A 13,574-nucleotide genomic window follows, 5' to 3' on the forward strand; every position below is an offset into this window, starting at 1 on the left:
CCCCACCCATGCACCAGGCCTCTATCCTATATAATAAAAAGGTAATATGCAAATTGACCCTAACAGCAGAAGGACTGGGAATGACTGGTCACTATGACACACACTGACCACCAGGGGGCAGATGCTCAATGCAGGAGCTGTCCCCTGGTGGTCAGTGCACTCCCACAGGGGGAGCTCTGCTCAGCCACAAGCCAGGCTGATGGCTGCCAGCACAGTGGTGGTGGCAGGAGCTTCTCCCCTCTCCTCAGCAACACTAAGGATGTTCGACTGCAGCTTAGGTCTGCTCCCTGCTGATAAGTGTATCATCCCCCGAGGGCTGCTGGGCTGCCAGAGGTATGTCTGACTGCCAGCTTGGGCCCGATCCCCCAGGGAGCGGGCCTAAGCCAGCAGGTGGACATCCTCCGAGGGGTCCCAGACTGCAAGAGGGCATAGGCCGGGCTGAGGGACCCCCCAGAGTGCACAAATTTTTTTGTGCACCAGGCCTCTAGTGTCAAGATAATTGGTTAGAATCCCTAAGTGAGTTTCATAAGGTTACTGGATACAAGGTCAATATACATAAATCAGTTGCTTTACTATATGCCAGCAACAGTTAGAAAATGAAACTTTATAAAAGATGCAACTTAAAAATACCAGGAAATAAATTATGCAAAGACCTCTATGCAGTAGAAACACAAAATTAAAGAAGACTTAATGGAATAATATAGCATGTTCACAGACTAGAAAAGTAAGTATTACAGAAATGTCAATCAGTTCTATCCAAACTGATCTATTTGATTCAGTGTAATCCCAGTCAAACGCACCAAATTTGCGGATGGGGGAAGATATTTGAATAAGCTGCTTCTAAAATATATATATGGTTATGTAAGACTAAGAAAAGCCAGGAAACTCTTGAAGCAAAACTAGGTAAATCAATTTGTTTTATCAGATATGGAAGACTATATAGCTTTAGTTATAACAATTAAGTTATAGTAATTAAGATAGTGGAACAATGATAGACAAATAGTACAAAGGGATAGAAGAGAGAATGTAGAAAACAGCATAAATGAACTTTCGATTTTAAAAAGATGGCACTGCAAAGAAAGGAAAGTCTTTTTTGATAAACGGTGCAAGGATAATTGAATATCTGTATTAAAAATGAACCGACCCCATCCTTATACTGTAAACAAAATTAGTTCCAGATGGATTGTAGATCTAAATATGTAAAGTAGCACAATAAATAAAGCTCCTGAAAGATAATATAGAAGAATATTTCAATTACCGTGGAAAGGAAATTATTTCTTAAGTAGAATAAAAAATGATAACCATAAAGATAAGAATGATAAATTAGACTGTTAAAATTAAAAATGTCTGTTATTAAAGTACACCATAAAGAGGGTGAACAGACTGGGAGGAGATCTTTGCAGCACATATATCGAATAAAGGATCCATATCTATAATATCTATAATAATAAAAGCATAATATGCTAATTAGACTGGACATCTTTCTGGGCGTCCTTCTGGACAAAGCTAGGGCTGTGAGGGCCAAGCCCCTTGCACAAATTTCATGGATCAGGCCTCTAGTATATCTCTAAGAGATATAAAAACATAATGTGCACACAAAAACTTGTACATGAATGTTCATAGCAGCCTTATTCATAGTAGTCAAAAAGTAGAAACAACCTGTATGTCTGTTAATTGATGAATGGATGAATTGTGGTATATCCAGTCAATGGAATATTATTTGGCAGTAAAAAGAAGTAGTACTGATACATGACACAAATGGATGAACCTTGAAAAAAGCCAGACACAAAAGGCTAAACATCGAATAATTCCATTTATATGTAATGTCCAGAATATGCAAATCTATAGAGTTAGAAAGTAGATTAGTAGTTGCCTAGAACTGGAGGTGTTGAGGAAGATAGGAAGTAACTATTAGAGTATGGGGCTTCTTTGGGGGATGATGAAAATGTTCTAAAATTGATTGTAGTAATGGTGGTGTAACTTTGTGAATATACTAAAAACCATTGAATATTATACTTTAAATGAGTGAATTGTATGGTATGTAAATTATATCTTTGTAAAGCTGTTTTTAAAAAATGAGGTAATGCTTCAGCACTCACACAGTAGAATTCCTGTTTAAAAAACTGGTAATACCAGCATTTACAAGGATGTAGAGTGATGGAAACTCTCATACTCCGCTGATGGGAGTATAATTGATACAATGATTTTAGAAATCTGTTTGATATCACTTTTTAAATTTGAACATATGCATAAACTATAATGTAGGATTTCTACTCATAAGTATATACCCAACAGAAGAGATAAGTCCAGAAATGTTCTTGGCAGCATTATTCATAATAGCCTAAACCTAGAAACAACTCAAAAGTCTATCAATAGTCCAATGGATAACTAAATTGTGATGTAGTCATACAATAGAATATAACATGGCAAGAGAAATGAAGAGACTACAACTACATACAAAAGATGAATCTCATAAACATAACATTGAGTGAAAGTAGTCATATACACACTATCTAACTTCATTTTTATAAAATTCAAAGAACAGGTAAAACTAAGCTGTAGAGTTCAGGGGAGGGGGGGATGCTTAAATGGAGAAGCTATAAGGAAAACCAGGAAATAATTATCATGAAAGTCAAGATATTTATTACTTTGGGAGGAAGGAGGGTTAGTAATTGGGAAGGGGCAGGAAGGGGGCTGCTGGGTTGTTGGCAGTGTTCTGTGTTGTTGTTTTTAAGCTGGTAATGATTAGCATGTTCAGTATGTGATGATTCGTTGTGATGCACATTTTTAGTTTGTGTGCTCTTCTGTGTGTGTTTCCCAATAGAAATGTTTATGAAATAATTAAATATTGAATACAACACATGTCAGCATATACTTTTTTCTGCCAAGGGCCAGATATTTAATTAATTCACCCCTAATGCTTTGGCCAGACATCCCCCCCCCCTGCTTTATATGCATACATATGTGTTGAATCTTATCAACAGTATGTAAATGATTACTTTGTGAAGATGGTATGCTAAGGACTAATAATTTAATTTCTCCTTTATTTTGCAGGAGTATGTTTATCCAGAAGCCAGAGACAGACAATACTTATTATTTTTCCATAAAGGAGCCAAAAAGACACGTTTTGACCTAGAGAAATATAATCAACTCAAGGATGCAATTGCTCAGGTAAGTTTTCAAAAATAAAATTTAATAAATTTCAGCCCCATTTTGTATGGAATTATCATTATTATTTTTTTTAATCCTCATCTGAGGATATTTTCTCCATTGATTTCTAGAGAGAGTGGAAGGGAGGCAAAAGAGAAAGAGAGAGAGAGACATCAACATGAGAGAGAGAGAGACATCGATTGGTTGTCTCCAGCAACTGCTCCTTCTCAGGGCTGGGAAACTGCAACCTAGGTACATGCCCTTGACCAGGAATCAAAGCTGTGACCCATCTGTCTGCTGGATGACACTAACCAGTGAGCAACTGGTTAGGGCCGGCATTATTATTATAATTATCCATAACGACAGTACTTCAATGGGTAAACTGAAAGAATGACCCAACCCTCTTCTTCCTATATAAATTATTCCTCAGCTATAATAATAAATGGGTAATATGCTAACTAGACCTGATGATCTTCTGGACGAAGCCAGGGCTGAGAAGGAAACCCAGATTCCTGGTGCCTGCCAGCGGCCGGAGGGAAGCCCGGGTCCCAGGTGCCAGAGGGAAGCCGGTGCCGGCAGCCAGGGAAAGGAAGGCCTACTCTTGCACGAATTTCATGCATTGGGCCTCTAGTTTGATATAAATCACTATTTTAGCATAGATACCTCTAAAAGTCTTATAATACAAGCAGATGAAAAGATGGTGAGTCCTAGCTATCCTATTAACACTAGCATATTGAATTTCTTAGACCTATTTTTACTTTTTCATTTTGTTTCTTTAGAGTTGTCTTTTTTTACTTTTCTCTCCTTTTAAATCTTTCTTCAATAATTGACACAGAAGTTTCTCACCTAAAGAGTGTGGTAGCAATGGGGCAAAAATAAAATCCAGGTAAGAGAGAGAGATTACTAGGAATCTTTGCCCAGAGCAGGTGAGAAATTATTGAACTAGAAGATGCTTTTTAAAAAGATTGATACAGCCCTAACCGGCTTGGCGCAGTGGATAGAGCGTCAGCCTGCGGACTCAAGGGTCCCAGGTTCGATTCCGATCAAGGGCATGTACCTTGGTTGCAGGCACATCCCCAGTAGGGAGTTGCAGAAGGCAGCTGATGGATGTTTCTCTCTCATCGATGTTTCTAACTCTCTATCCCTCTCCCTTCCTCTCTGTAAAAAAAAAAATCAATAAAATATATTTAAAAAAAAAAAAAGATTGATACAGCCCTAGCTGATCTGGCTCAGTGGATAGAGCATCGGCCTGTAGACTGAAGGGTCCCAGGTTCGATTCTGGTCAAGGGCACATACCTGGGTTTTGGGCTTGATCCCCAAGAGGAGGGCATGCAGGAGGCAGCCAATCAGATCATAATTGATGTTTCTATCTCTCTCTCCCTCTCCCTTCCTCTCTGAAATCAATAAAAATATATTTTTTATAAAAGATGGATACATTCTGTTTTTCATAATCTTTACCACTTTCAGATTTCTGAGTGTGCCTTCCTCACTCTGAGATATTAGATTTTGGTGAATAAATCCTCATCTTATTTTCCATAGTCTTTTATGACTTTAGAGGTGTGGTGCTTTTTTTAGTCCCCAAAAGTTCTGCCATCCCCTTCTCTGGACCTTCTCTGCCTTCTCTGTCTTCTCTGTCCCTTATTGGTGATGGAGTTGTGCTTTGAATAAGCTTAACCCATCTTCCTGCGTTGGCCTAAGTGGACTCAGGTCTTCTGTTGCTCTGGGTGGTGGTTCAGCTGGAGGGACTGCACCACAATCCTCCCTGGAGCTATTAAACATGCAGATGCTGCAGCCCCATCCTAAGCCTTTTAATCCAGCTCCTCAGGAGTGAGGGTCCAGCCTGTGTGAGTTTTAAAAGTGCTGCATTGACTGACTACAAATCCTTGTTTTAAAAGTCTGTAGCTATTGAAGAACTTAAACAACTATTGGATACACAACAAAAGTCTTTGAGGAGCCAAATTAAACTTCTGGCTCCAGGCAAAGGTTCGTGAAAGGGCAAAACAGCAAGGTGCATCAGGTGCTCCCCATATTCTTGAGCCTGAGTCCTCCCTGTTGATAGCAGGTCACTCTGGAGGCTCTGTTGGCAGCTGAAACTGCCAGCTTTTGGCGCTGGTCCCCCTTTGTTGCCCTTTGTCTCTGAGGCACTCTTATTTTGAGAGTAATTGAGATGATTTCTTTGACACACAGTGATGGAGGGAAGACAGTTTCCTTTTCTTGGGAGACACTAATATTGAAAGCTTCATTAGCAAGTTTTTCTCACCTTTTGTTTCTATTTTAGGCAGAAATGGACCTTAAGAGACTGAGAGACCCATTACAAGTACATCTGCCCCTCCGACAAATTGGTGAAAAAGATTGATCTGCAAAGAGCCTCTGAATCCCAGCAGAAAGAACACTTGTTTATAACTATTGCCTTTTTAATTAAAACATCACAGGTGGAAGCTGGGAGCCATGTTGGGGTGGAGGGTTTTTACCTTTAATTAAAAACAAAACAACAAGGAAGTTAGGGAAGAAAGGAATGTTAAAATCTGAAGATCAAGCTTTGTGAAATATAAGCTCAAAGGGCTTAGTTAATATTGTCTTAATCAAGCATCTCAGTTCCTGGATGAAATAAGTTATATATTTGAGAGATTCAGAAAGAGTAAATGATGCTGGGGTGTTAAGTTTCTTGCATCTTCTTTGCAGGTCAGCAAAACAGTAACACACCAGCACCCCACTCAGCTCTATTTTTTTTTTATTTAACTTTTCTTATTTTTGACATAGGAGTCAATAAACAGACCAGAAAAGCATATCCTCAAGATATGTGGGTGGCAAACAGAGTCTGAGCCCAGACATTACATTTATTTTAAATTGGACCCAGCCTCTACAAGTAAACAGGAATCTGCCCCGCTTGTGCCCCTTTTCTGACCACCCACCCCTGTTGGTTACATTAATTTTATCCATATGATCATTGGAACCAATTTATGACTGTTTGATGATCGACACTCTGGATTAAGCCTTCTTACATGTCTTTATATTCCAGCGCTCTGGATCAGTATCTAGGAATCATTGGCAACACTGCATGAAGTTTTCTTGTTCTGTTTTGTTTTGTTTTGTTTTGTTTTGTTTTGTTTACTAATTAATTTTTGAGGGGAGGCAGAACTTCCCTCCTTTAACTATCCCATTGATATTCCACTCTCCCTCCATAACTCAAATGGGAGGGGGAGTGTTCAGCTATATTACCAAATCAGAAAGATGAAAGGTTTACAAAGTGGCTAAAAATCATGTCTGTGTAGCCATTTCAGAACCAGAATGATTTCATTGCTGTTAATCTGCTTGTGTGACAGCATTCAAGGCCAGGTCACCAGATGCCACTGTCTCATCTGGAGGCTTTGTCAGTCTCGAAGGACACACACACTTGACCCCTGTTTGTGAGCCCTCTCACCTCCACCACTTCAGGAGTTGTAAATCAAGTGTGTGGATCACAAAGGGTGCAATTTATCTTTATACAGGCATACATTTCTATGGCTCCTTTCGGCCTACCTTCTTCACCCAATTTTTTCTTAAATTGAGAGAAAGAAGCATTAATCTTATACTCTATCAAATATTTTCTACCATATTTCCAGTTGACATGTGCACTTGAAAATCAAAGGCATCTGTCCAATATTCTGTTTTTAATTACTGTGGGGGCAGGAGGGGGAGGAAGATGGGGCTTGCCACACAGCTGATTGGCTTTTTTTCTTTCACGTGATTCATCCCTCCTCTTTGTGGCATGGGATTCCTTTCTCTTTTTCTTTCTCCTTTGGGATCATTGTGTATGAAAAGAAGAATTTTTAATGACAAACCCAGACTCCAGGTGCCTTGCAGAGGTTGAAGGCCAGCCAGGATTGCTGCTGCTGCTCCTGCCACCACCCCTTCCACTGGCATGATGGAATGAAAGGATGCATGTCTCCACTTCCCAGCCCCTCCCCACTTCCTTCCCCTGCCCGCTCCCCCCCCCCCCCCCGCCACACACACCCCCGTTGCAACCTCTTCCTTCATTTATTTTTAAGTTGTGTGAATTATTTTTAAACCATTTATCCTGTTTGTGCACAGGGTTTTTAAGAAGAAACAGCACAGTGCAATGAGCAAATCCTTTCAGGATGTGTGGGAGGCAAGGGAGGGAGGATGGATGGGGAGAAAAGTCCTTTAAACAAATAGTAAAATATTGAACATGTGTAAAATCCTGTATCATTTATGAAATATGTATAAAATCAATGTAACTTCTGGAACAATAAATACTTATTCAATTTTTGAACTGTAGCATCTCATTCTTTAAAGCAAAACCAAGAAAAGAAAAACAAAAAAACTTATTTTCCTGTGATTCTAGGTGGAAAGCTTTTTACTTCTGAAATAATTTTTATAAAAATACCATTTTGAAAAGATTTGTTCCTAGAACCTATATTCTTAAAAGAGACATTTCATTAATTTTTCCTGAACTAAGATGGTCAGTAGCTTCCTCATTTTCCAGTGCCACCCAAGGGTAAGTGACTGGACCGGCCATAATAAAGCTAGTGGCAACACAGAGACTATTATCACTATCTCCTGATTAAGAGGAAAATCCTATCAGACCACTAGATTGCCCAGTGGTCTCCTAGACTCCAGAAGTTGTTCAAGGATGAGTCAAGATTAAATATTCATTATTTTAAGAGTTTGTGTCAAATTTATAATGATCACCAAACAAGAAAGGACCACATGCTGCCTCGTCCATCAAAGGCATATCAAAAAGCACGTATTAAATAAAAGATTAAAATCATGTGATCTTAGTGGATTCAGAAAAAGCATTTGGCAAGATACAACACTAATTTATGATTAAAACACTCAAAATGGGTATAGAAGGAAAGTACCTCAAGATAATAAAGGCCATATATGACAAACCCTCAGTTCATATAATGATGAAGAAGCTCTCCTCTAAGATCAGGAAGAAGACAAGGATGCCCACTCTGATCACTGTTGTTCAATATAGTCCTGAAAGTCCTAGTCAGAGCAGTCAGGCAACAACAAAAAATAAAAGGCATCCACATTTGGAATAAAGAAGTAAAACTCACTGCAGATGACATGGTTCTACAGGACTCCACCAAAAGACTATTAGAAACAATATATTGCAGGATATAAAATCAACATACAAAAATCAGTTGTGTTCTTATATATTAAAATGAAATATCAGAAAAAGAAATGAAGAAAACAATTGAAACAAAAAAATGATAAGTTGCTATCATGTGCACTGACCACCAGGGGACAGACGCTCCAGCAGGTAGGTTAGCTTGCTGCTGGAGTCCAGCTGATTGGGACTGAGCAAGAGGGGGCAGACATGCCCTGGAGCCCTCCTGAGGTCCTTTCCCGGCCAGCCAGCTCCCATCGGCCCCAATCGGGACTGGGCAAGATGCCCTGATCAGCCCCAATTGCTGCCCAGGCCAAGGGACTCCACCGGTGCATGAATTCATGCACCAGGCCTCTAGTAGAATATAATTAAAAGCCCACAAATAAACCCACACATATATAGGCTACTTTTTTTTTTTTCACCAAGGAGCCAAAGCATACAGTGGAGAAAGGAAAGCCTTTTCAATAAATGGTGTTGGAAAAATTGGAAAGCCACATACACAAGAATGCAACTGGATTGCTATCTGACACCATGCACAAAAGTTAACTCAAAATGGATTAAGTACTTGAATATAAGACCTAAAACAATAGAATACATAGAAGAAAACATAGGCACTAAATTTATGGACTTTGGTCTCAGAGGGATTTTTGTGAACTTGACTCCAAAAGCAAGGGAAACAAAAGCAAAACTTAAATGAATGGAACTACATCTAACTAAAAAGCTTCTACACTGCAGAGAAACCATCAACAAAAAGAGAACCAATCAAAAGGAAGAAGATACTTACAAATGATACTTCTAATGAGCTAATATCCAAAATATATAAATAACTCATACAACTCAACAAAAAACAATCAAAAAATTATCAAAGGACCTGAATAGACACTTCTCCAAAGAGGATATACAGATAGCAAATAGATATATGGAAAGATGCTCAATGTCACTAATCATCAAAGAAATTTAAACCACAGTGAGATATCACCTCACACCTGTTAGAATGGCTATCAATAAATCAACAAACAACAAGAGCTGGAGAGGATGTGAAGAAAAGGGAACCTTCATACACTGCTGGTGGGAATGTAAATTGGTACAACCTCTATGGGAAACAGAATGGAGGTTCTTAACAAAATAAAGAATAGAGCCACCATATGATCCAGCAACCCCTCCCCTGGTTATCTACCCCCAGTATTGAAAACACTTATTTGATATCTGTACCCCAGCGTTCATTGGAGCATTATTCACAATAGCCAAGTCAGGGAAAGAACTAAGTGTCCTTTGACAGATGATTGGATAAAGAAGATGTGGTACATATATACAGTAGAATACTAAGCCATAAAAATGATGAAATATTGCCATTTCAATGGATGAATCTTGACAGTATCATGCTAAGTGAAATAAGTCATGTGGAAAAGGACGAGAACCTATGATTTCACTCATGTGGGACCTAAAAGAAAGCAACAAATGAACAAACAAAACAAGTTCATAGACACAACAGTATGGTGGTTACCAGAGGGAAAGGGGGGTGGAAGAAGTATGACGAGGATAAAGAGGGTCAAATATATGGTGACAAAAGGAGACCAGACTCTGGGTGGTGTGCACACAATGCAATGTACAGATTTGTATTACAGAATTGTCCACTTGGAATTTACATAATGTTATTAACCAATGTCACCCCCAATAAATTTAAAGGGGGAAAAAAGCATGTAGTAAATGTCTGACTGCATATAGTGTGGTATGAGATATCAAAGGACCTCCTTAGCTATCTATAGTCCTGCCTCCTGGCAACTTACAGCAACCTAACACAGACATCCCCAGGACGTTTATAAAGTGTAAGATGATAAAAGATTGAAAATGGTAAGCTCTTGTTTGCATTCAACAAATAATGTCTGCATATTCCATGACATTCTGTTAGGCTTTAGTGGGTTTTCAGTGGAGATAGTGGAGCGTGTTAAATCCATTAGTGAGTGTAGGTAATGCTGTTTTGCTAAGAGATCATGGACTTTTAGAGCTGGAAAAATAAAAGGATTCTTAGGGGATGATCCCTGCAGCAGCAGCGTGGCATTCCTTGTTAGAAATGCAAGTTCTCTCCCTACTGAATTATAAACTAGGAGGGGGACCAGCAATAACAAGCCCTCCTGGTGATTCTGATGTAAGCCATTGATTTAATCAAACCATTGCTTTAAAGAGAAGGAAACTGAGGCCAAGAGCGCAGCTATGTCAGAACCACCATTAAATCCTGTCATCAAACACAGCCAAGTGCCTGAAGGGCTGGTCAGTGTGGTGAGTATGGCTAATGGAAAGAATAGAAATCATGTCTCGTGTACTGTTGCATCTTCCTTGCCAGGGTGCAGTGGTAAACACATAGTAGATTATTACAAGAGCAAATGCAAATAGGTTGAATTTTTACAATGTATCTGGAAAGATTTTTCATAAAAGTGGAACTTCTTAGATTTTGGAACTCAGTTTCACCAAAACTGTTAAGGGTTGTCATTCATTTTTATCACAGCTAACAACCTTTAATTCGTTGCTCTCCTATATATCCAAACTCCTTGTCTCCAAAATGTTGTTATATCCTTAGGATAAATGTATATGTTAATCTTATTGTATCCTACTGAATATAAACGACTCACCATAAAATTTCATTTCATTTTATGTTTTATAAATGAATCATCCACTGAGCAATCCCTCCTCCTCAAAATTGCCCTCAGCTCCTGTAACTCTGCTCTTGAGTTTCCTTTTATAAATCTCTACCTCCCAGTCTCTTTTGCAGCGACCCCTTCCTCTGCCCACATCTCTGACCCCATCTTGGACCCCATTTTCCATGGATGATCTCATCCCCTCCTCTCCCCCAATTTCTGTTCCTCTTTTGTGCCGGTGGCTCTCAAACTGTTATTGTACCTCGGCTCCATCCTGAATAGCAGATTGCTTTACCCACCTCCTAACTGATCTATTTCTAGCACTCCCCTCTATGCTTTCAATTCCTTCAGTATCACCAGCGTATTTTTGTTTTTAATTTATAATAGCACAGACTTTAGAAAAATAAGAAAATATGAAAAAGATAAGGGAGGCTAAAAGACACCACAAAAAGTAGTTGGCCAAATCTAGACTATGAGTCATTCATTTATAAGGCAAATGTCGGGGTTTCTTCAACAAATAGGGGTGTGGTGGGGGGAACCATTATAGATTAAAAACAACTTAAGAGACACTAGCATGGCTCTTGTTTGAATCCTGACTGACTCAAACCAGCAATACAAAGAAATTTTTGAAACACTTGGGAAAAATTAAATAGGGAATGGGTATTAGATATTAGATTATTACTAGTTTTCGAAGTACTAGAAATGTTACAATTCTGTAAAGTGGAAAGGTCATGTTAGAAATGCATGCTGGTATAAATGAAATAAGAATGACAGTGTTAGTAATGGCAGCGGGGTGCTCATTATTGTTTACTTTTCTATATATTTGAAATTTTTCATCATAAAAAGTCAAAATGAAAGGGCATTTCAACTAAAAAGGAAAAAAATAGGAATAAGGGGGGGGGGGATCCTGCCATCTGGGAATGCTTGTTTACAGAACCAGCAGCTAGCTATCTGGTAAAAGTCCTTGACTCAGGCAGTCCATCCGGGCAGCAAGTCTGGTTTATCTCACGCAGACGTCCTCTGTTCCTCTGCAGCCGTGTGAAGCACTCGGTGGCTTCTCGGAGACAGGAAACTGCAGGGGTTGTTTTTTCTGTCAAGGGCACTGACCCTTAACAGCACTACCCTGCAAGGAGACAGTCCTCAGCCCCAACGTCATCCATTGCTGACACCACATTGCAACTTACGCTAATGGCCAAATTGCCTGTGTTCTGCTAGCATTAGCAATGAACTACCTAACTCCAACCTTAGCTCGATGGAAATCCCTTGCTAGACTGCAAACTCTGTGCTTGCAGGTACCACTTTTACCTTCAGTGTCAAAAACCAGTGACCAGGGTGGCTTCTGACCATGAGCATTAATGTTTCATTGAACTGAAACCCGGAAAGGGGCCACAGTCATTTGAGTGCCACGTAGCATAGTAAAAATGATGAAGGTATTATAAAGACAAGTTTAAGGACTACTTCCTAAAGATGATAATATTCCTTTCCCAGTCACTAGAAATTTTGTTATTAGGAAAAGAAACAGGTGCGAAGAAATATAGGGACACTAGAAGCCCAGAGTATCTGGTCAAGGTAAAACCAGGAGAGAAAAATTTTGGTTTTCCTCAGATCCTTGTTGAATATAGTATTTAAAAACAAACTTACAAAAAGCTTTTCCCTAGCCCTGAAAATTACCTTTGTAACGTGTGTGCCAATGTTCAGGTGTCCACACTGCGGAATGTCAGGGAGCTGGCAACCTTCAGATCTGTAATCACCAAGGTCATGTCTGGGGCATGTTAATATACAGGTCCTTATGTTTTCTCGCTTTTGTCTAAAAGTGAAACTCTAGTAAACTTTGTCACTTACTTTCCAGTATTGTTAATAATGAGTAGTTTTAGATTTGAAGCCCCTGCCCCTATGTTAGCATGAAAATAGTAAAATAAAAAATACTAAACTATTTTATTTTAGTAGACACCTTGAAAGACACTATGAAAGCATAAGGTATTTATTGTTGCCTGAATGGATAAAAGCACAAATTAAACCTTTTTCTTCATGAAGTTTTAAAATATATTTTTATTGTTTTTTAGAGAGAGAAGAAGGAAGAGGGAGAGAAAGAGAGAAAGATCTATCAGCTGCCTCCTGTCTCCCCCTCTCCCCCTCTCCCCCCAATGGGGATTAAGCCAGCAACCCAGGCATGTGCCCTGACTGGGAATCAAACTAGAAACCTTTTGGTGCATAGGACAATGCCCAACCAACCGAGCCACACCAACCAGGGCTCTTTAGGAACTTCTGAGGCCAAAGACCATAATAAAGACTTAGGAGCTTGCTTTAGGAGACTATCGTCCCCATTCCACACCTGTTCTTACTACTTTCCTGTGTGCTCTTATAAACTCCTTTCTTAATGAATTTGGCTCTATCCCATCCTCACTTAGCATGCAGTGGTATGGCTGCAGCATCATGAAATAAGATTCTGACACGAGGGGATGTCCCTCATTTAGAACCCCTTCTGGATAAGATACCGAAAGCCGCATTGCAGGGAATTCTTGAGGGAAAACAATAGGAGGATGAGGGGTTGTGAGTATTTTTTCCCTGAAGAAAAATATCGATAAAATAACCCTGTTGACAGTGTAAAGCAATGTTTCTCTCTGGGGTCAAGGCCAGCGCGATGGACACCTTATCCCACTCATCCTTTTCCTCCG

The 13,574-nt window shown here is 39.4% G+C and overlaps 1 protein-coding gene across 7 annotated transcripts in view; it reads left to right on the forward strand.

Annotated features, from left to right (window-relative positions):
* Positions 1 to 7,423, forward strand: part of MCU (mitochondrial calcium uniporter) — a 176,499-nt gene extending 169,076 nt beyond the window's left edge. For 6 of the 7 annotated variants that reach the window (XM_036337050.1, XM_036337047.1, XM_036337043.1 and 3 more), the window contains 2 exons: positions 3,055 to 3,171; positions 5,429 to 7,423. In XM_036337050.1, coding sequence (XP_036192943.1) covers positions 3,055 to 3,171; positions 5,429 to 5,506 — 195 coding nt within the window. In that variant the 3' untranslated portion in view covers positions 5,507 to 7,423. The remainder of the gene's footprint in view (positions 1 to 3,054; positions 3,172 to 5,428) is intronic. The other variant, XM_036337045.1, reaches the window with a different exon arrangement.
* The last annotated feature ends 6,151 nt before the right edge of the window (positions 7,424 to 13,574 follow it).

Source organism: Myotis myotis, unplaced genomic scaffold (assembly GCF_014108235.1).
Source record: "Myotis myotis isolate mMyoMyo1 unplaced genomic scaffold, mMyoMyo1.p scaffold_m19_p_15, whole genome shotgun sequence".
NCBI classification, from domain to species: domain Eukaryota; kingdom Metazoa; phylum Chordata; class Mammalia; order Chiroptera; family Vespertilionidae; genus Myotis; species Myotis myotis.